Genomic DNA, 21504 nt, shown 5'->3' on the forward strand with positions numbered 1-21504 from the left:
CAACGGATCCTGACCCCCGATTGAAACTGCTTTCTTCCAATGGGATCTCTCTGCTTACGATTCAGCCTGACCTGCCTGACGCCCAAACGAACGATGACAGCCATTGTGCGACCACACGAACAGGTTTCGACCGAGCTAGTGGGCGTGGGATAATTCCACCAACCTCTCCATATCAGCAAGTGTAGATAGAACCTGGCAGAATATCGTCGCGTGACCCATAATTAGGGACATGAACTCGTGCAAGACTTTTCTCGCCTCTGAATCTTTTCTCAGCTTGCTCTATCAAGTAGAAAATAAGCCCGCACCTGCTACTAACTTATTAGCTATCAACACAGCTCTAAAAAATACTCTACGCACCTCCGCGAGAACGCCTAGGCACCCACGATATATATCACGTGAGCTGGTGAAACCATCCTGCGCCGAGCTAGCTAGAATCATTTACTAAAACAGCATTGTCTCCTTCTCTTACTGCGACTAAAAAATACCTTTATAGGGTTCAAAGGAATTTCTATCCGATGGAAATCTATCGCTTACCGAAAGCCCAGGAATTTATAACCACTCACGTCACCTGCAAGCCTCAGGCAGCAGTCACGAACAAGCTCCGCAGCCTCTGACCAAAGCAGCCAGAGTACGTGCAACAACGACAAGCGGCGACTGGAGCGTTCGTTACTCGGGCAGCGGAAGAATGAACCAAAGCATACTCTTCGCACAGGCACCAACAAGGCCCGGACCAGTAGCAAGGCGGAGAGCTGCGCGCGTAGGCCGTGGCACCATGCCAATAGCCGCACGACGGGTATGTAGACCCTGATGGCGGCGGAAGTGTGCAGAAAGAGTGATCGTTTGCGGCTTGGAGGGAAAGCATGTGTCGTCGACGCGCGATTCTACTAGGCTCGATCGAGTTCGGTGTGTGCGAGTGTGCCTGGCCCCGGTGCCCAACCCCACCCGTTGGTTTACCACACATTGGCCGGCCAACGGCCCAACGTGCTGTGGGAATCCGCGAGAGCTCGTCAGGTGCAACGGCGGCGGGCGTCGAAACTTTAACCGCCCTTGGGTTGCGCCGCCTCTCAGGAACGGCGGCGCCCTTATAAAGATCGCCCTTCTGTCTGTATCGTTGCTTTTTTATTTTTTTCTTTCTCATTCCCCTTCTTCTTCTTCTCCACAACTCCCTGGGTTGTTGTGCATCTCCTCCACGCTCCGAGCTTTTCCCGCGCGCTGACTGACTCGATCGCTTCCCCGCTTTCGTCATAAGTCTCGGGCTTGGTTTTGTCTTCTCTCACGATCACGATCCCCGCTCAGCCCACTTCCACGTATTCTCTACCTATTGTTATCCCCAGTCTCTCTCCTCTCTTCTCCCGCAACTTCTCTTCAAGATTCCCCTCCGCGCCAGACTCAACACCGCCAAAATGCCCCAGGTGAGCGCGCGACCCCCCCGCCCTTTGCCGGCGACAGGCCGGAGAAGGAGACCAGGCTACCTAGGCAAGGCATGCTGACCGATCTCGCGCGTGGCCCAGATCAAGGAGATCCTCTTCGACTGCGACAACACGCTGGTGCTGTCGGAAGAGCTGGCCTTCAAGGCGTGCGCCGAGCTGGCCAACGAGATCCTCGAGAAGAACAACATCTCGGACCGGTACACGGGGCCGGCGCTGCTGAAGGACTTTGTGGGCCAGAACTTCCGGGGCATGATGGTGTCGCTGCAGAAGAAGTACGGCTTCACCATGGGCGAGGACGAGTTCCAGACGTACGTCGACCGCGAGCTGGGCAAGGTGGTCGAGACGCTGGAGAAGGAGGCGCGGCCGTGCGACGGCGCCATCCCCGTCATCGAGAAGCTGCACAAGGACAAGAACTACGGCCTCGCCGTCGTGTCTTCGTCTGCTCTTTCCCGTGTCCAGGCCTCCATCCGCAAGGTCGGCATGGACCAGTTCTTCCCCCACGAGCACGTCTACAGCGCCGCTACCTCGTTGCCCAAGCCCACCTCGAAGCCCGACCCCGCTATCTACTTGCATGCGTGCAAGGAGATCGGCGTCCAGCCCGGCGAGTGTGTCGCTGTTGAGGACAGCAAGAGCGGCGCCACCGCCGCCAAGAACGCAAAGATCCCGCTTATTGGCTACGTTGGCCCGTACGAGGATGAGGAGGAGCAGCAGAGGATGGCCAAGATGCTGAAGGAGGAGTGTGGTGCCATTGTCATCATGTACCACTGGAACGAGTTCTTCGACTGCCTGAAGAAGGTCGAGAGCTCGTAGTGCCGAGGCGTTTGGGCCTTGTTGTTGGAAAAGGAGGAAGGTGTTGGTGCGATCTAGAGCGAAGAGCTTGCCTAGACGAGTGATATGCCCCCATTTGGAAATTAGCAACGATGATACTCAGGAATATACTCCCAAAAATTTCCTTGTCTATTGCCATTAAAGGATTTAAAAGAGCTTCCAACGTCTTGCGCCGTTGAGTAGCTTGATATACTTGCATGGAATGCATGTGGCACGCAGCAGGCGACCTTTGGGTTGGCTAACATTGGCAGGTTCCCAAAAGCTAGTCGCCTACTCCATCGTGTCACGTGCCAGTTCAACTATACCTTACCCATCCTCTGTTCTTATTCACCACCATTAAACCAAAAGGAAACTCCTAAAAAATGTTCGCCAGTATTCCCCACAAGGTTTTATATGATTAAAACCTGCTTGCAGTAACCGCGTAAACCACCCACAATGGCATAGCTGCACCGCGTAGAGCACGCCTAAAGCTTCAGTAAAGAATCCTTCAAGGATAAGTGTCGGCATGGCGAAAGGCAGAGGACACAATGCCACGTCACCGCCTGGCAGCATACCAAGATCTCACAAACAATCCACCCAAGAACACACAGCCCAAACCATGCATCAGACAGAAGTAATATTCCTACCACGAAACCCGCTATAGCAGATACCGGCCGACTGACTGACTGACTGACTCTGCCCCAACAACAACGATTCCTCCCGCGCGCCAAAGAAAGGAAACAAAAACGACAAAAAAATCTCAACAGCCAACAACACCCCTTCATGCTCATGCTCCCCCAACAACATCGTTCTAGCATGCCTGCGCCCTGAAATGCTCTTTTATCTCAGCTGCTCGCCTCTACCCACCTGCCCTCCTATGATCCGCTATGCCGCTGTACGCAATCCCACTCGTACTGCAGACGTCTGTTAGTTGTTGTCCGTAGTATTTCGTGTTGTGGAAGAGCGGGTTCCCCCGAGCGTGCTTGAAGGAAAGATCTTGTCCGCTGGGAGTTTTTGTGGGAGAGACTTACAACTTTGCCGTCGTCGTCGCCTGTGTACACCGTCTGTGCTAAGGGAAGGATGTATGTAATAGCCGTGGGGATGTTGCTGCCGTCCTCGCGGTTGCTGTCGATGTGGTTGAGGCGTTTGACGAGGTCGAGTCGCCATTCGCCGGATGATGTGAGAGCCTTGTTCCAGATCTGCAATAGGGTTGTGTTAGCAAAATTTTTGACTCGCCCTACAGGCAGTGGGTTTGCCGGGGAAGGGGAAACTTACGTTGACAACACCCTTGCGGTGTCCGGTGAAGATTAGTTCACGCTCCAGCCATTCGTTACCAACGCCCTCGTAGAAAGCACATGAATGGATGACGTCCTCCGCGTCACTGGTGTCGCAAACCTCCTGGTTGACCAAAAGGCGCCCGTTCAGTGTGAACAGCATCAATCTCGACCTTGCGCAGAGCAAGACATGGCCGTTGACATTGTTGATACGCGCACATCGTACGGGTTCAGGGCCGGCGTCAATCCTGCGTACGAACTCTGACCTATTGAGATCCCACAGGAAGACGGACCCATCTGCTGACGCCGAGAGGAATGTACTGAACGCTCGAGATGTCGCTAGCACAGTGACTGGCTTCCGGTGACCAAAGAAGCAGACCTTGGGGATAAGGTCAATCGACTTGGAAGTGGAGACGAGGTTCCACACCGAGACCGTGCAGTCTGTGCCAGCAGTGATCAAGGTCTTGCTGTCAACAAACGTGGCACAGGAGATCTGGCCTTGGTGGAGGTGCTCCCAGAGGCCGATCAGTTTTTTGTTGTCCGTACCATAGAATCGGACGCTGCCATCTGTGAAACCCCATTCCATGTACCTTTCGTAGGTCGGTGGGATGTTGAGCCTGAAGGCGGCCGAGCAAAGGATACGGTCCTGCTTAGTGTTGTACGTCAAGGCTGCCACGCGATCACGGGAGTCGAGAAGAGTGAACGGTAGGCGCGTCAATCCCTCCGCCGAGTTGTCAAGCTTCTTGTGTTTAGACGTTTCGCCGCGGGCCGGGTGAGATTTCTGGAACACCTGATGAGGTGTCTGGCCAAAGTTGTGAATAATTCCAATCGTGGCAAGACGCTCAACAGGGTCCTCGATGTTATCAACGTCCTTGGCTCCGTGATAGGACAAATAATGGAAAACATTAGTGGCCTCAATTGCCGCCTCACCCTGCTGCTTGTACCCAAACACGAGGTCGATCCATTGGTGGAGGTGCTGGGTGACGTACGGGCTTTCCAAAGCCTCCCGGTGCTTCGTAACAAAAATTTCCGGATCGCCCTTCGCCCAGGGAGGAAGGACAACGTCGTTAATCTTTTCGCCCGACCCTTGCTTTGTGCCGAAATTGTAGCCGTTCATATTCTTCAGGAACTCCGGGAGGTAGTAAAACTCTGGAATCAACTCGCGAACATCGGTCATGTTGTCCTTTGATGCTGAGTTCCAGGCCTTCTCGATGGAGTCGAACAACCGGTCGGCATGGTCGAAATTGCCACCCTGAAGCAGGAGATATGACTGGACAAATGGCTGCAGACGGATGAGATAAGAAGTAACAATCATGGCAGATGAGTAGTGAGTGCCGTAATGGAAAGCCGGGCTCGTACCATCGCTCATTTCAGCGAAGGTCTGATAGCGGTCCTTGAACTCGGCCTCTCGCGAGAGTGACTGAGCACCCATGGGCTTTGATAGATCCCTGAAAGTCTTGGGATTATCGAGGTCCAACTCTTCGCTAGTGTAGTCGGCCAGCACCCACGGGAATACTGGATACTGCGTGAGGTCATTGAACGTCCTGCCGGCCATGGTGTTCACAAGCATGAGGTAGTGGAAGTTGGAGATTTCGCCTTTCATCCACCTCTTGGTCGCAGGATTAGAGGTCATGGTGTTGAAGACACTTGCCCACTTCGACCCCAGGGTTGGTTGTGCCTCTTCCGGAGTACGTAAAGACTCTAGCCGCCAAGCATCTTCTGATTGCAGAGCCGCCGACGGACTGCTGACATGAGGTGCTCTAGACAAAAGCTTCGCATGCAGCTCATTTCGCAGCCTTGGTGCTATTGCCGTGAGGAGATAGCTTCGCCCGTCCGTGAAGAAGATCTCGATAGCAACGTCGCGGAACAGGAAACGTCTTTTCGAGATACTGATCACTTCAGCCCATTGCCAGTGCCGCGTTGTCTGTTCACCGTCTGCGGCCTGTGGTCTCCGTTCTGTAGCCTTCTTGCCAGAGATCATCTGCACATACGTGTCACGCTCTTCTGGAGGCGCTTGCCAGACGCGGATGATTTCTCCGTCAGACCTTTGGAAGAAGTTGTCCAGGAGGTAAAGTGAATCTTTCCCCAGAATGAGCAGACCTTCACAAGCTTCCAGACCAACAATACGGGAGACGTTGAAGACATGTTGCACCTGATCGCCTTGCTGTAGCGAGCGCATTACTTTTCGGTTCTTGTCCTCGAAGCCGTCTTCACCCTCGTTGGGGTCGGCAACCATTTCAAAGTCGTCATCGCCGTTTGATGTTACAGACGACTGGCTGACAGAACGATTCCTGCCATCTGGGTGTGCTGATGATGGAGTGGCATTACCGGACATCGGAGACGGAGCCTGTGGAACATTTGTGAAGACTTTGAGCTTTGACGCAGTCTCAGAGTCTTTTCGTTTCGGTTGATAGTCCTGCTGGCCAGTGGAGTTGTCGGGCAAGATTCGCAATCTCATGCGGTTCCGCCCCTCAGTCTCATCAAGTTGCCATTTTCTGGTAACGTTAGAGCTGAAGAGGGCGCAAGGCTCGCGCAGGGTGTGGTCAAGTTTTTCCAATGTTGCTGCAAGGAAGGCCAAATTGTCTTGCTGGTCTTGAAGGGACCTTTGATGCTTCAAACGCTCGGCAGCGAAGATGTTGGCTCTCCAATGCGTGGTAGAGATTTCGTGGCGGTGCCATGTGTTGTCTGCCGTGGATTCATCGGAGTGCCATTGCTTCAGTCTTTCTCTCCTCTTATTGACCCGATTCTTGGCGCTGTCTTCAGTTTTGCGATTTTCTTCGGTGACAAAATCCTCCCAAGATTTTGACATGGCGCCGAAAAAGAAGTAATCAAGCTCGCCGCGATGTTCGGTAACCCATTCAAGGAAAGCTTCATTATCCAGTTCTGTCAGCCTCATAAAGTCTGTGAAAAGCTTTCGGTGACTGCTGGTGCTAGACGGATTGAGGATAAGAGACGTCTCCTCGGGCTTCTGTACGAGCATTAGGCGCCAAAAGTCTGCAGCAGCTGATCGAACTCGTTGATCCGAAGAGATGAGCTTGTTGTAGAGTAGATAACAAACAAGACGAAGGTAGTTGCCTTCCAGATTTTCTGGTGACAGGATGATGGTCTGCCAGTAGGCCATTTTCTGTAGAAACATTGCGGCTTCCAATTCAGTGTCCGGCTCGTCTAACTCAGATAAGCGGAGCAGCGCAACGCGGAAAAACACGGTACGAATGGTTGATATGGCCTGTGTGCAGAGTCTCACGCTCTTCAGCTGAGCAATATCTGGACGATGTAGGTGGTCCAGAACTGTGCCGATAAAATCAAGCAAAGCCTCAGCTCCATTCATAAACCAGCCTTCAAAGACAGCCTCAGCCATATGCAGGACATAACGCGCGAGGTTAGTAAGTACTCTTGGCTCAGCAAGCAGATCTTGGTGAAGTCGCAACTCATTTGTAGCCGCTGTCATGGCGTGCAGAAGCACATAGGACTCAAAGTATGCTTGGTGCTCTTGGAAGCCCGGAGGTACTTTCAAGAAGAGTCCGAAACCTGTGAAGTCTTTCCTGTAAAGGAGCTGATCGAGAAAAACGCCTATGACGAGCTCTAATAAAGCCTCGACAACAGCATTACCGACCTTCAGTTCTACCTTTGTGGCTTTCTTAGGCGACATGATGGTATGCAGTCGAGCGGCAGCAGCAGGATACTTGGCTTTATCAGAACTTATCAGTACGAATGAGGAACCCCGACGTAATGGTGTGGCCTTCTTTGTTGTCGGACTGCGAGGCGCTTCAACAGGTGTCGTGCGCACAATAGAGGGTCTTTGGTCACCGGATGATGAGTGCGGGTTGATTAGCACGTCTTGTCCCTCGAAAGTGAGGCCAGAACCCCGTGAGTGCAACTCAGTCTCTGCAGAGACGCTGTCAGATGTAACGATTACCGGATACAGGACGAAGAGAAGCTCCTGTGCATAGTTCGAAACAACCTCGAAATCCCGGAAGTGCGCAGATTTCATGTGCAGGTCGGCACAGAATTGGATGGCACTGTTGAGGACTGCCGCATAATCTGCAAGTCTCTCCCGTGATGGCTGCTTCTTTGGTTCTGCTATTTGGGACCATGTTAGACTTGAACCCTGAATGGATTTCATTTTCTTACCTCTTGAAGCAAGCTCGCTCTCCAAGGACATTGATCTCTTTCTGCCAATGTTTGGCGTTAAGGACCTAGCCTCCTTTGACTCCGCACCGTTTTCACCTTTGCTTGCGCGGGGACTATCTACCGATTCTTGTTGCTGAACAATAGTTCTGAGACCAGTCTCCAGCATGGTCACCATAACCGGAAAAACATCCGGATAGATGACGTTGACTTGGCCTTGACCCCCGAATGCATCGGTCAAATTATAAAGGTCAAAGTCACGCTCAAAATTTATCTTGCCAACATCCGCCCCGAATAAGATGGCGAAGCATATGGTCCAAATTTGGGGGACGTTCCACCATGCTTTTAATCGATGTTTGAGGTTGATGAATCCTCCTTCTCGAGCGAATTTCTTAACAAAGTGCGGACCTTGAACCACTAGGAGGCGGGCAAGAATTTTGAGCGTCGGTACAATAACCCGCGGTTCGTTTTCGGCGAAGAGATACACAAGCCACTGAAAACACAGTCAGAATTTCAATGCATAGACTGAGGTGTACCCGTACCTTGTTCGTAACAGTTTTGGCGAAGCGCTTGATTTCCGTGGAGCTGGCGTCGTCACAAAGGAACGTTGCGTATGCTTCCAAAACCTTGACAGCCAAATCTTGACGCGGAAGCTTTCCAGCTTGAGCGAACAAATTGGGACTTGCGGGACGCAGAGACGGGGCGCGGGAACGTGTGATGAGTGGGGGGGTGGAGTCTTGTCGCATCTGCTGGACACTGCTGCTGGAGCGCAATGGCCTAGTAGCAAGAGTGCGGCCTTCTTGAAGAGCATAGGTGATGAAAAGAGCGGTTGAACGAAGAATATCAGACGAAACGCTGCATTTTAACAAGGCTTTGAATGCGTTGATAAAGTGTGGAAACACCTCATATGTGAAAGATTCTCCTTTGAGGGCGTCGAGTAATCTTTTGATGATGCCTGACGTCGCTGTTAATTTGTTTGCTCATACCTCGTGTATAAAGACCAACTTACGCATTCTCGTGAGCCGTTTTGCGTTGAAAACATGATATTTACTGTCTTTTGCGAAAACTTCAAACTGACGGTAGTAAAGGGTTTGTGTGTCTGTCGAGCATTTTCTCCATAAATCGAAATCGATTAGAAGCGCCCTGTAAGCGAGAGGGTTGATTATCTTCGACTCCTGGGGCCTGACCTCGTGGTAACCCACAAAGCGCAAGACAATTTGTAAAAGTTCGTAAGATAGCGTCTCGAGATCCGGATCATTGATGGGCCCTGTTGTTGATTTCGCAAAGACTGATCCCAAGCCCATTTTGTCACGGAGCAAGCCAGTCAAGACAGCAAATCCATGTTCTCTTTCCATGGCTTCACTGTTTCTCCAGTTGTCTTGGACAGATTCAAAGATAATCTGTACAGCTGCCACCAAAGCGGCTCTGGTCTGGGCAAGCTCAACAAGCTTGAGACCTACGGCAGCGCAACCACCAACTCTCCAGATTGCGTCGTCAAAGGACTGCGGCACAACCACTGTAGGGTTTCCGGTGAGAATTGCAACGCCATTGGCTTGACAGAGGGCACCGTTAATGGAGGGAACGGCTGCGTTGATAGCAATCGCATTCCCGCCAGCTCGTGTGTAGTAGCGCAGGTTCTTTGCTGCATCTTTGGAAAGAGACTTGGTCAATTCCGACTCGTCGATGTGATTGCGGTCGTCATCGTCCATCACAGATGTTGGAGAGATACCGAACAAGATTTTACTTTCCGGAAGGATGTCGCCTGCTTTGTGACGCATTGCTGATAAAATCTCCGATCTTTCTTCCTTACCTGGATGTAGAAGCTCGTTGTACAAATTCAGCTCTGCAGAGGCGTGATAGGTCAAGAAAGACCCCAGACAATCCTGGAAATTGCCGCTGTACCGTGGACCGAGTTTATGATGCACGGCAACCAGCTCATCCGATAGAATATCTCGAAACAAATGGAACGAGGCCAATGACAGCTTTGTTGAAATGATGTTCCTTCCAAGCCGGGATGCGAAGGTCTGTGGGGTACCAAGAAAGGCCTCGATAGGGGTATGCTTGATGATTGCAGACGAGAACGAAGCAAAAGTATCTGCGCTGTTGTTGAAAACTGGAGGATTCGAAGGGAAAGAGCATTTGACTTGCTCAGCGAATTCGCCATTGACGAAAAGATTTGCGACGCTGAGGCCGACTACCTTTGGCCGTCGGTGCACTATGGCGACATGATACCAAACTCCTTCTTTGAAAGCAGTGGACTTGAAACGGACGCTAGGTCTAGATGCCGTCATAGACGTCTGTAATATCAAGTTATGCGATCCCTTTTCCAGGTAGACAAGGACAAAGCATGTCTGACTCGAGTCGTATGCCCCGAAAATTGTAGTATGATGGTCCTCATCAAACTTATCCACACGCAGCCAACAGCTGATAGTATAACCACTATTTGGCGTGGTGGGTGGGAACGTTCTTCCAAGGTCTCGCAGCTCTACCGAACTGTATCCGTGTAATGACATATCAAGTTGTATGAATGGAGGCTGCCGCGATGATTTGATGCCTTTCAGGACGAAATTGGCGGCATCTTCGGATTCAGCTGCCAAACGAAGGAGATAGCGGGCGTCCTCAAGCTCGTTGATACCATAAGCAATCAATTTTTCAGCGAGTGTCTGAAGAATGCTTCTCTCCGGTGATTGTTCTCCTCCATCGAAGAGCAAAGGCAGCATTGTTTGGAGAACAGCTGTACTGTGAGCGGCCAGTCTGTTGTGTGCAGACATACTGATGATGTTGTTCCATACTAACAGTACTGCCTGCGTAAGAGGCGGTGATCGGGAACCAGTTATTCCCTCCCTGAATAGCATCAGCCACATGTTGATGACTGTAGGAAGAATCTCAGGATTCTGCAGAACTTCGTTCCCACTGAAGAAGCCATTCAGATGCTTGCGCAGTATGTCAATTTGGACATCCTCTGCGGGCCGGCCTGTTGTAATTGCGTCCTTGCTGCGATCTTCAACAGCACAGCTGTCTTCCTGGCGCGAATCCTCCTTTGTGGCCTTCTCCGGTATACTGGTAATATCACGGAAGACCCGCGTCATGTTTTCCTCGCCCAAAGCAAATGCAACCAAGCATCCGAAGAGCTGCTCCTGCCCCGCATCATCAAAGGCGCTGTTATCCTGGTCACCGCCCCCCACGCCGGTACTAGCAAGAGCTTGTTCCAATGCCCTCCACCCATTTTCGTCCACCTTCCGCAAAAAGTACCTGCGATTTCCGGCATGGCCATCTAGAGCCTCGGAGAGCACTGCGAGGACGGTCTTGAGCAACTCGAAGAACTCAGTCCGGTCGTCTTTGGAGAAATTCGTGGGGTCGTAAAAGCCGGACACCGAGCGCAGCGTATCTATTAAGACATGGAAGCCCCTGGCTTGGCGGAAGGCATCTTTCGCCTGGCGGGAATCGGCGGAATCTATGAGGAGCTGGCGTATTCGACGAAGGCAATTGCACTGAGTTTGTATGGCGTCGGCGTTGGTGGGCGTGGGACTCTGCGGCAGAGCATCGACCAGGTCGCCAATGAGCGCATAGAGCTCCTTAAGCACGGGGCTGTCGGCCCTCAGGGTCGAGGAGGCGACGGAAGGGGAGCTTCGGCGGAGCGTGGGATCATCCATGTTGTGCGGTGCCTCCGGTGGGATTCGAGGGAATGGTACATGCGAAGCAGGGCTGGCATTTCACCCAGCGGCGCGGGTCCGGCAAAGGTGAGGAGTCAGGGCAGGCTTGATGAAGTGAGCCTCTCATCTGAAAGCGATGGCCGTCGTGGAATCGGTGGTTGCGGCCCTCGAGGCTGCGGCGTAACCTACGGGCAGTGTTGTGCCCCGAAACCGCGCTAGGCTCAGGTGTAGGCGGCGAGTCATGCGCGCCTGCCGTTGCGGCTTACAGCATCATGGGTGTGGTATCGATAAGACACCACCTAACAGAAGGCACGTTTGATTCTTGTTCTTGTTCTTGCACGGCAACTGGAGCGATGAGCCTAGGTACCTAGGTAGGTAGAGAGTACCTAGGTAGTTACTTCCGCGGTCGAGTCACCGAGCTCTGCGTCTGGAAAGGGCAACGCAGCCACAACGCGCCGCTCCCAGTCCCAGCGTACCAGCCTCGGTCGACTTCGGACTTCCCTCCACCTTTCCCAGGGTTTCCTGGAGATAGCTCAAGCCGTGTTCCCTGTTCTAGCGTGCCGACATTGGGGCTTGTCTTCTGCCTGCCTGCCTGAAGCTGCTGTTGGCTGCCTCGAATGTTTTGCTCTCCCCAACCATCGCAGTATGCCAGTAATATGCCGGGATGCACGGCCAAGGGTCCGCCTCTCGTTGTGATCGTCTCTATGCAGCTCTCTTTCAGTCGTCGTATTGCGTCGGTCCAAGGGGCTTGTGGTCGGGCGGCCCAGGCAGGAAGGAACTGGCGCGGCGACGGTGGACGGGACATGCTGCGGCCTGCCTGTGCATGTCATAGACAGCTCCCCCGTGGATGCGCAGGTACAGAGCTTATCAAAAGGGCAGGATCGGCCCCGCCGCTCTCTCCGCGTGATCATGGTTGCCTACCATGACAGATGACCCACTTGGGGTGGCTGGTCTCGCCAAGCCTGCCCTATCGGGCTCCGAGCTCTGACGCGCTGATAAGTAGAGCTCCCTCCAGCTTCCCCGTCCCCCAATCTACATCACCCTCCCTCTCCTCCCTCTCTCTTCCATCTGACCCATCTTACACCGTCCATCTCTTACTTCACCACTCTCTTCACATTCTCTTTGTCCCCGCTTCACAGAAACCACCATGAAAGCTGGTGTCGCGGCCTTGCTGCCGCTGCTTGCGGCCGCGTCGCCCGTCTTCAACGTCGGCACCGTCCACAACGATGCAGCTCCCATCATCTCCTCGGTTGACTCCAAGGCTGTTCCTGACTCGTATATTGTCGTCTTCAAGAAGCACGTCAAGCACGCTGATACGGCGGCCCACCACTCCTGGGTCCAAGACATCCACACTGCGAGCGAGCAGCAGAAGACGGAGCTGCGGAAGCGTTCGCAGTTCCCCATGACCGACTCTGTCTTTGAGGGTCTGAAGCACACATACAACGTTGCCGGCGGTCTGCTGGGCTACTCCGGCCACTTCGATGAGGATGTCATCGAGCAAATCCGGAGACACCCTGATGTAAGTCTATCCTGCCCAGCACTCATTCGCCACCAGCTCTACCAAAGCTCCGCCTAGGGCGGCTTTGAGTGGACGCTGACGTTTCCTACCCCTGTCGCCGAGTCCGAGCTACAACAGCCGCCGAGAGCTTCGGTCGCGTCCCGTATCACCATGAAGCACGTGATGTCAGCCACGCCTTATCACGCCATACTGACGACCTCGGTTTGACAGGTTGACTACGTCGAGAAGGACTCTGAAGTCCACACCCTGAAGGAGGACCACGAGACCGAGAATGGCGCCCCCTGGGGTCTGGCTCGTATCTCCCACCGCGACAGCCTCGGCTTCGGCGATTTCAGCAAGTACCTCTACACGGCCGACGGCGGCGAGGGCGTTGACGTCTACGTTATCGACACTGGTACCAACACTGAACATAAGGACTTCGAGGGCCGTGCCCACTGGGGCAAGACTATCCCCGTTGGTGATGCCGACGAGGATGGCAACGGCCACGGCACCCACTGCTCCGGCACGGTTGCTGGTAAGAAGTATGGTGTTGCCAAGAAGGCCAACGTCTACGCTGTCAAGGTTCTTCGCTCCAACGGCTCTGGTACCATGTCCGATGTTGTCAAGGGTGTCGAGTACGCCGCTGAGCAACATGCCGCCACTGTTGAGGCTGCCAAGAACGGCAAGAAGAAGGGCTTCAAGGGCTCTACTGCCAACATGAGCTTGGGCGGTGGCAAGTCCACCACCCTTGATCTGGCTGTCAATGCTGCTGTCGACGTCGGACTGCACTTCGCTGTGGCTGCTGGTAATGACAACGCCGATTCCTGCAGATACTCCCCTGCCGGTGCGGAGAAGGCCGTCACCGTCGGTGCCTCTACCCTAGCTGACGAACGTGCTTACTTCTCCAACTACGGCAAGTGCAACGACATCTTTGCACCTGGTCTCAACATCCTGTCTACTTGGATCGGCAGCCCCTATGCCACCAACACGATCTCTGGTACCTCGATGGCCTCGCCTCACATTGCTGGTCTCCTGGCCTATCTGCTTTCTCTCCAGCCTGCTTCTGACTCCGCCTACGCTGTTGCGGACATCACTCCCGCTAAGTTGAAGAAGCACTTGATCTCTATCGCCACCAAGGGTGCTCTCTCCGATGTCCCCAGTGACACCACCAACGTAAGTAGAATGTGCGCCCTGTAACTTATTACATTTTGCTAACCACGACTACTACAGCTCCTTGCGTGGAACGGTGGCGGATCCGGCAACTACAGTGACATCATCCAGAAGGGTGGCTACACCGTCAAGTCTGCTAAGAAGATTGATGTCTCTCTTCCCTCCATCGACGAGGTCGAGGAGGACATCAAGGGAGAGTTTGAGACAATTGGCCGCAAGGCTCAGGCTGGCTCTGCCAAGCTTGAAAGCAAGGTCGAGAAGCTCGCCGAGAAGTTCGAGGACTTCGTCGCTGACGAGATGGAGGAGTTCTTCGAGGAGTTCAAGCACCGCATGGAGGCCGACCGCGCCTCTGCGTAAGTTGTTGTGTCTTACGTAGCGCCAACATAGCTTGCGTTTGTTATTGACAGGCGCCTTATACGGGATACAGTGTGGGTTCACGGTTAGGATAATCATGTTTCGTACTTTAGTTCAGGTCGTTTAGGCACTAGTTTGGGTAGGATGGATTCACGGCTTCAGTGATGCATAGACTGAGTATTTGCATGTCCGATGCAGTCTCCATAGGTTCCAGAATGCAATGCAAATGGACAACATGCAATCTACGAGAGGTGACACAATCGCCGGAAGCTGATGGACCCCTGATCTTCAGATGTACACGTCGGTCAAAGAGCTGCACAGCATGTCCCTTTGGTCCATGCACTTGCCGGAATAGGAATGTAGTCACGTGGATGACAGGTCATGAGGTGGACCTAGTGATGTTTGCGGCAACCACCATCCTCTCGACCGCGCGTCCCCGAGCGGCTCATTCCATAACCCCTTGCGCGCATTTCAGCTCTCAGCCGATAGCAGACATCGCGTGTGACCTGCCGCTTGGGGGTGGGTAGAGTGACGTGCAAGAAAGGCAGCTGTGGCTGCCAAGTTAAGCGTTTCTGTCACGATGGCAGCCAGCACGTTATCTCTGCTCTACCTACCATGTTGACAGGCTCACCTGGTACGCACCTTCTTCTTTCCTTGTCTGCTTCGGCATCCCTTCCGTACGTTGAGGGTTTCCTTTCCGTGTAGTCTTCTCTGCCCATGTGTGTGCTACGAGCACCCTTCTTCCATCGGACGTGTCGGTTTGAATCAGTTTGGATCGGCTTGGATATCATCGAAATTTCATTGAGCCCAGTCCCAGTCCGTCGCTCTTTGATTGCTCATAGCACATGCTGTCCCGCGCTTCGAGCGACGCCGGTACGCGGTTACGCCATGCCAAATCAACATCATCAGTTCAGTCGCGAGTACGAAGTGGCAAAGTCGAGCCTCTCGACCCCTTCGTTGCGCGAGAACATGCTATGGCGGCGGCTGTATCGGCCTACGAGAGGGCACATGCAATAGAGCGGGCTGCATCACAGCGACGGCTGGAGCTACAGCGGCAAAGGACTAACGCCAGCAAAAAGTCCCAGGGCTCTCATTTTCCACCTAGGGAATCGAGTGCTCGACATAGCGGCGAAAACAATTGCTACAAAAGGCGAGCGTCACCTACGTCTCAGAAAGTCGGCCATGAAAGATATCCAAAGAGACCCGTTGACATTCCTACACCTCGAACGTCGGTAAATGAGAGTGGACGACCATTGATGCCTTCAGCTCCAGCACCTTCCACACAACTTACACCGGCTCGGAAAGAAGTCCGCAAGTCCCGTTCCCTCTATAGCTCTTGGAGTTTAGGTTTTGGCCAACATACGTCTCTAGAAATAGATCGGCAGGCCAGTCAATCAATTAAGGAGCGCCCTGTACCGGGAACATTGACTCTCAGTAGTCCGCTCGGAAGTGCTCGTACGCAATCCAGCAAAGGGAACCCTGCAGAAATAGCTGCCGCTCGGGACAAGTTTCTTCAAGAATTCCAACAGAGGAGCAAGCTGCGCGGTCGGCCCTCCTTTATCATGCAATCCTTCAAAAAAAGACAAGACAAGAACCAAGTTTCGGCCGCAGCCGCTTTTGAGGATACGCCCCCCTCAGTGCCGGTGGCTAAAACAAATGTCTCGGCACCAAGAGTCCTCTCGAAGCCAGAAGAAAGGTCCAGATCTATCTCAAACTCCTTCAAAAAGAGGATCAAACGCGTCTTCCGGAAAGACTCGGACCCAAAATCTACCAACACTCTTCCCGTACAACAAGTCGATGCCACTCGTCTCTATTTTGGAAATCCCAACTCAATGACCGCTACAAATGTTCCCGTTAGCCAACGGATCCCCACCCCAGCTTCTAATAGCCTGAACCTTGTCCATTCTAGACGTTCATCCCATCGGAGCCAGCCATCTGGTGCATCGCAGGGAAATTCCCGAGCTTCTAGTGGTGATCATAGCGAAGGAGACCTTAGCAAATCCCGTGTCACAAGCTGGACAAACTCCTCGACGACCGGTAGTACAGTGACTCGCGATGCAAAGAGACTGACAATCATACCAGAAGATAGCGGAACACAAAGTGGATCCAAGCGCGAATCTGAAGGGCCTTCTTCATCCCTCAGACGGAAGGCCTCTTCAATCTTGCACCATGCCCCTTTCAAAAAGCCTTTGCATCCATCGCCGAGTGACGCCGCGAAAGGCGTGGACAGTTTTGATGTGTTTTCAGCACTGAAATCGCGACTCGAAAAGGCAGGTCTAGACAGTGACTTGGAAGTCAGATTGTTGGATCCAGAGGCGGTACCGCAAGAACGGACGGGACGTGATACGTTGCCTTCACAAAGGGTGGGCTCAGTCACTTCGAAGCTTCGTCGTGGAACTAGGGCGACAATACGTCCAGTTACTCCTGAACCTGACAGGCTACCTCGAACCGCGAAGGGTCGATCTACTCCCCATACACATGGCGGGTTTTCTGAACATCTGGAACATAGTCATGGACGTGCCATCAAAAGGGAAGGCTCACCAGAAAGCGAAGAGCTCTGTCTACACCTTCCTCGCATCCGACTCCAAAGGTCGCCAAAATCACCAGTGCCTACCACTAGGCAAATGGCAACCCGGAAGGGAAAAGAGGACACTCGGTGGCGGATGCCGCTGGAGCAGGGCACTTCTGAGATATCTTCAACGAACCTCCGAGGGACCATGGTAGGTGTAAACCCTTATGAACTTACGCCGCTGGATAAGCTGAGTGCTCCGCTCAAGGCTGTTGTGACGCCGGAGCGCACGTCTAGCCGCCGCAATTTTGAACAACAGAGCAACATGTTCATATCAACCCGAACTACTTTAACAGATGTACCTCTTTCGCCCAGCATCTATTCAAGAAACTCTAATGGAGAGTCACCAGTTCGTAAAGAGAGTCATGGATCTAATACTGGGTCTGAAGGAAGACTGGCTGGTACGGCGGTCATCATCTCCAGCCGCCCGGTGAAAAGCTATGTTCTGGGTTCTCCTCCAAAGCCCAAGACAGGCGCTACCTCCACACATTCGAGCAAGGATTGGAAGGCATGGTTATCCAAGGAAGTCTCTGAACTTTCGCTGGTGCAACAGGCGAACTTTACCATCAGCGATGAGTTTCCGGTCAAGCCTCGAGGGCATTATCGTGAGCATGCGCAAATTGTGGATGGTGAAGACGTCGAAATCGGAGGCGATGGTTCAGGTAAAGTTTCTGTATCCCACACCAAACCTGGTAAGGCGAATATGGATGGATCAAAACAGACAGAGCGTCCTTCAAGCCGGATGGAAGAACGCCCCTCGAGTCGCATGAACGAGCGCTACCCTATGGTCCAGACGGGAAGAAACACGAGCGAACATAGCCATGGGTCAGCTCGCAGTCTTAAATCGGCTCGCAGTACCGAAGGGACTAAGTCGCTGGCGGCGAGTTCTCTAGCTACAGCACCCAGGAGTGCCTCTAGGAGAGACCCGAGCCCTAGAGAAGGAAATGTGCACTCAGCTCGCAGTCTATTACCGGGCCGTCCACTTAATCGCCCGCAGTCGCTTCAAACCATGAATTTAAGGAACACAAACTCTTCCATTCGCAGCAATTCAAGTTTCGCGCAGTATATCACCACTGCCGAAGAGACGGGCTTTCAAGGCGCGGGTCCAGGTCCAACACTTACCACTCCAGCAACTACAACACCACCTGTAAGCCACCCCATCCGCTACCGCATTGGCACAATCAACACAGGGACGTACCGTCCACGATCTGCTTTTGATCTTCGCAACCAGTACACTCCACGCACTAGCACTCTGCAGAAAGCACCTGGAAACGGAAGTGATAGGGCATTCAGCATTACGCGCAAACCAGTCACCGGCCCCGCGCTCGAGGGCGAAACGCTGCAGATGATCTTACAAGGGCCATATTCCCCGCCAAAGCTGTCGCCGTCTCTCGAGCGACTGAGCCAGGTCCCGCCGCTTGGCAGAAAGGAAAACACACCGACGCCGACGTCTACGAGACTATGGCTCGCTGAGGAGAAAGAGGGAGAAAGCCCGGCACGCAGTCTCGACACGCCGACTGGCGGACAGCTGCTCGCCGAGCGGTGGCTGAGTGCAAGGCAGCGCGGCGAGATGCTGGCGAAGACAGAGAGGGGAGCAAGCGAGGACCCAGCATTTCTATGAAGTGGGCAGTGTCGGGTTGAAAAGAGCGCGGGCATTGGGATTGTAATAGGGCTGTTCTTGGGTTGTTCCCTGTGGTTTTCTTGCCCGCACGAGGTATGTCTACGTCTGCGCATCTTTCTCAAGCATTCACAAAGGCGCATTGAGAGCCTTCGATTCTCTTTTTGGCACTTTGCAGCATAGCAGAACGGTTGGGCTTGGAATTTGGGTATGCTTTGTTAGCTTGGTATTTGCTTTGCTACCCGGTTGCTCGGTGGCAGTCACTCAAAAGCAGTAAGTGGGTTACGGGACAGACGATAGGAACAGGTAATTAGCGCAAGCAGTATAGTGTAGCGTATGAACAGCATTGCATAAAACGAGGCGTTGTGCTGTGCGTGCCACGGACGTCGCGGTTGAGAGCACAAAGGAGACAGGGGTCGTAAGTAGCTAGTTCGCCTACAGTGAGATTGCACGCGTGTGTGGTATAGCTCTTCATCTCCCTACCTATATCGACGACACACCGTCTATTCCGTGTCGTACCACCCCTACTCTTCCCCCCTGTTGTACACAACCCCTTTCCCTTTGCAAAAATTGAGGAAATAAGCAGATACATACATAGTAGGTAAACGGCTGCGTAAGTCCGTCACCGCGGACCGAGATGCACCGTCTAGCGAGACAGGGGACGACATTGTACAAGCAGTCCCTACAGAGTACATACATACTCCATGTCTAGCTCACAGCCCGCGTCCTGGGTATGAATGCAACGAAAGGTCTTAGCGCACACATACACAGCGTAGCTAGGCCTCTTGGTCTACGCCGTACAAGTAGCAAGCAAGCAAAGACACCACATCCAGCAAGCAGCGTTTGGCGTTTGCAGTGAACGAACGGTAGCAAGCAGCACCCATATCTATCTACCCGGCAAGCCCAACAACCTAACCAACACGCCGGCAGTCAGCCGGCCATTGAAGCGCGCAACTAGGTAACTCACGCCTCGCGCTCCGCAAAACGACAGCAGGCGCTTCCTCTGCCTGTTCCAACTTTCGGCAGTAGGGGCAGCGGCTCGGGAGCCTTACGGAGTAGGCCGGTAGCCATTAGCAGCTGGCGCGGCAGAGGACCGAGGCCTGAGGCGGCAAGACGGCTTGCGGCGGCAATTCACTTCGCGAGTTCGTAGCCTGTACTCGAGGCTACAGCGGCAATGAATCGGCGGGGCCCGCTTTCGGGCGCTTTATGACATTGGCTTGGTAGATCGTATCGTGCAATAGTGAGTGGGCTGGGAAAGGTGGATGTTCTGTCTAGGCGCTGATTGGGGGGCTGTGGGTTGTATTGTAGGGGAGCGTTGGGCAGGGCTGAGGGCGGAGCGAGTGAGGCAGGCAGGCAGGCAGGCAGGCTGAGTGGGATGCAATGGAGGGCTTGAACGCTTGCTTGTCTGTCTATCTGCCAGCCAGCCAGCCAGCCAGCCAGCCAGCCACGCACGCACGCACGCAGCATCTCATCTCATCCCCATGCCCATCCCATCCTCCAACAGCAGTCAGCACCAACAGCGCCAGCCAGTCAGCCAGCCGCCAGCTCGGCCGGCCGGCCCTACCCGAGCAACCGGCAGTAGCGCAGCGCACTAGCACGAGCCCAGCAAGCAAGCCCAGCCCAAAGCCCACCGCGCACGGCCAGTGCCGTGCGTTGCGTGCAGGCAGGGGCAGTGCCGGTGCGTGTGTGTGTGCGTGCGTGCGTGCATCGATCCTCAGCCAAGCCGCGCCAGCTTGCTGCGAATCGAGCAAGGATCGCTGCGGTGAACGGCGCGCGCAATTGCTACGAGTAGGTAGCTATCGCGGTGCGCGCCTTTCTTGCTGTCTGGCTGGCTGGTATGGCGGGCGCAGCGAGTCGGCCTTAGCCGGGCCGAAGCCTGTCTGAGGTCTGTCCGTCTGTCTGTTTGTCTGTCCGCGGTGCTTCATCCGAGCGGAGGAGGAGGAAGAGGCAAAGATTCAAGCAAGCAAGCAAGCAAGTAAGCTCGCTCGCACCACACGCTCGCGTGGGCGCCACCGCCACCGCCAACCAACAGCCAAAGCCTCAGCCGCTGACCTACAATGCTTTAGCCGAGCAAGCGTGCAAGCGTAGGGCGGAGCGGGGCACCCCGTTTCAGCATCAGCAGCGGCAGCAGCGTGGGCGGGCGCGCGCCTGCGAGTGGTGGGTGGAGCGGAAGACCGAGAAGCAAAAGCCCAGCAAGCACTCCAGGGCCGCGACGGGACGGCAACGGGGGGCGTGGCGGTGAGTTTGAGGTTTTTGGCGCGCCCTGGCCGCCCAAGGTGCGTGGAGGGAGGAAGCTTTGGGCAACGCTTTCAATGAACTGCGATATGCCTTAGGTTGTGTCTGGATGTCATTGTCTCTCTCTTTGATTTAATTGTTTTTTGCCGTGCCCATTTGCCATTGCTTGCTTGCGAGTGGGCGGGTGTGTGGGCAGCGCGCTCCCTCCCGCAGGATCGCGCCTAGTGGCCATGCGGTAACGGGTGGACGTTGGTGCCCGGGCATGCCCATCCATGCGAAGGGGGGGAGGGGGTGCGAGTCGTGACGTACAGCCCGGCGCGGACGCAGGACGACGGACGTCTTGCCTGCTTGACCTCGTCTTGCGCTGGGCTGGTCTGGTCTGGCTTGCCTGCCACCCGAATTGATTTGCTTGCGTTCGTTTCCTTGGCCAGCTGATTGCTTTGTGAGCGAGCTTGCCGGAGCTAGAGTAAGTAGGTAGGTAGCTCTACATGTCATTGTCTATCGTCAGTGTCGCGAAAAGCACGCGACGGGCAAAGCGAGGCCCGCCCAGACGAGGCGAAAAGGCGCACGGGAGAGCGGGGCCCGCTCGTCGTGAGCTTTGTCCTGAGCCGCGACTTAGCGCCATCCATGTCAAACAGGGGGAGGGAACGAGGGAGAGAAGGAGGCGGGCAAGATGCGGGAAGGGAAGGGGAGGCAGGTTGCAGCCGCAGCGAGGGAAAAAAAAAGAAGCGTCATCAGCTACTGCGCTACGTCCACTTAAGGCCGTAA

At 54.1% G+C, this 21504-nt stretch overlaps 5 protein-coding genes across 5 annotated transcripts; 3 read left to right on the top strand and 2 right to left on the bottom strand.

Annotated features, from left to right (window-relative positions):
• Nucleotides 1–114: 114 nt before the first annotated feature.
• Nucleotides 115–1420, bottom strand: K452DRAFT_79475 (uncharacterized protein). Its single transcript, XM_033547154.1, has 2 exons — nucleotides 535–1420; nucleotides 115–257 (listed from the first exon to the last, which is right to left on the bottom strand). The coding sequence occupies exon 1, from the start codon at nucleotides 1244–1246 to the stop codon at nucleotides 578–580; it is 669 nt and encodes a 222-aa protein (XP_033394724.1). The 5' UTR covers nucleotides 1247–1420; the 3' UTR covers nucleotides 115–257; nucleotides 535–577.
• On the top strand, nucleotides 1031–2396 carry K452DRAFT_290105 (uncharacterized protein). The gene is made up of 2 exons (XM_033540943.1): nucleotides 1031–1412; nucleotides 1512–2396. Exons 1-2 carry the CDS (start codon nucleotides 1404–1406, stop codon nucleotides 2238–2240), a joined length of 738 nt encoding a protein of 245 aa, XP_033394725.1. The 5' UTR covers nucleotides 1031–1403; the 3' UTR covers nucleotides 2241–2396.
• A 289-nt stretch (nucleotides 2397–2685) lies between these two features.
• Nucleotides 2686–11499, bottom strand: K452DRAFT_255050 (uncharacterized protein). Its single transcript, XM_033538344.1, has 6 exons — nucleotides 8649–11499; nucleotides 8182–8594; nucleotides 7643–8132; nucleotides 3513–7591; nucleotides 3269–3436; nucleotides 2686–3151 (listed from the first exon to the last, which is right to left on the bottom strand). Exons 1-6 carry the CDS (start codon nucleotides 11290–11292, stop codon nucleotides 3113–3115), a joined length of 7833 nt encoding a protein of 2610 aa, XP_033394726.1. The 5' UTR covers nucleotides 11293–11499; the 3' UTR covers nucleotides 2686–3112.
• Nucleotides 11500–12439: 940 nt separating this feature from the next.
• K452DRAFT_328369 (uncharacterized protein) lies at nucleotides 12440–14317 on the top strand (the record flags this gene model as incomplete). Its single annotated transcript, XM_033544978.1, has 3 exons — nucleotides 12440–12811; nucleotides 13022–13963; nucleotides 14021–14317. 3 exons carry the CDS (start codon nucleotides 12440–12442, stop codon nucleotides 14315–14317), a joined length of 1611 nt encoding a protein of 536 aa, XP_033394727.1.
• Nucleotides 14318–14871: 554 nt separating this feature from the next.
• Nucleotides 14872–18847, top strand: K452DRAFT_290108 (uncharacterized protein). The gene has a single exon (XM_033540944.1). It carries the CDS (start codon nucleotides 15160–15162, stop codon nucleotides 18502–18504), a length of 3345 nt encoding a protein of 1114 aa, XP_033394728.1. The 5' UTR covers nucleotides 14872–15159; the 3' UTR covers nucleotides 18505–18847.
• Nucleotides 18848–21504: the final 2657 nt, after the last annotated feature.

Source organism: Aplosporella prunicola (assembly GCF_010093885.1).
Source record: "Aplosporella prunicola CBS 121167 unplaced genomic scaffold K452scaffold_21, whole genome shotgun sequence".
Lineage (NCBI taxonomy): Eukaryota > Fungi > Ascomycota > Dothideomycetes > Botryosphaeriales > Aplosporellaceae > Aplosporella > Aplosporella prunicola.

What these genes read in the sequence shown, in the direction of transcription:
- K452DRAFT_290108 (XM_033540944.1), top strand. Translation starts at nt 15,160, where the DNA reads ATGCTGTCCCGCGCTTCGAGCGACGCCGGTACGCGGTTACGCCATGCC.
- K452DRAFT_255050 (XM_033538344.1), bottom strand. Translation starts at nt 11,292, where the DNA reads ATGGATGATCCCACGCTCCGCCGAAGCTCCCCTTCCGTCGCCTCCTCG. An exon ending in GAGCGAGCTTGCTTCAAGAG is followed by an intron (nt 7,592 to 7,642) that starts GTAAGAAAATGA and finishes GGTCCCAAATAG; the next exon opens with CAGAACCAAAGAAGCAGCCA. An exon ending in GCGACGACGACGGCAAAGTT is followed by an intron (nt 3,152 to 3,268) that starts GTAAGTCTCTCC and finishes AGACGTCTGCAG; the next exon opens with TACGAGTGGGATTGCGTACA.
- K452DRAFT_79475 (XM_033547154.1), bottom strand. Translation starts at nt 1,246, where the DNA reads ATGACGAAAGCGGGGAAGCGATCGAGTCAGTCAGCGCGCGGGAAAAGC.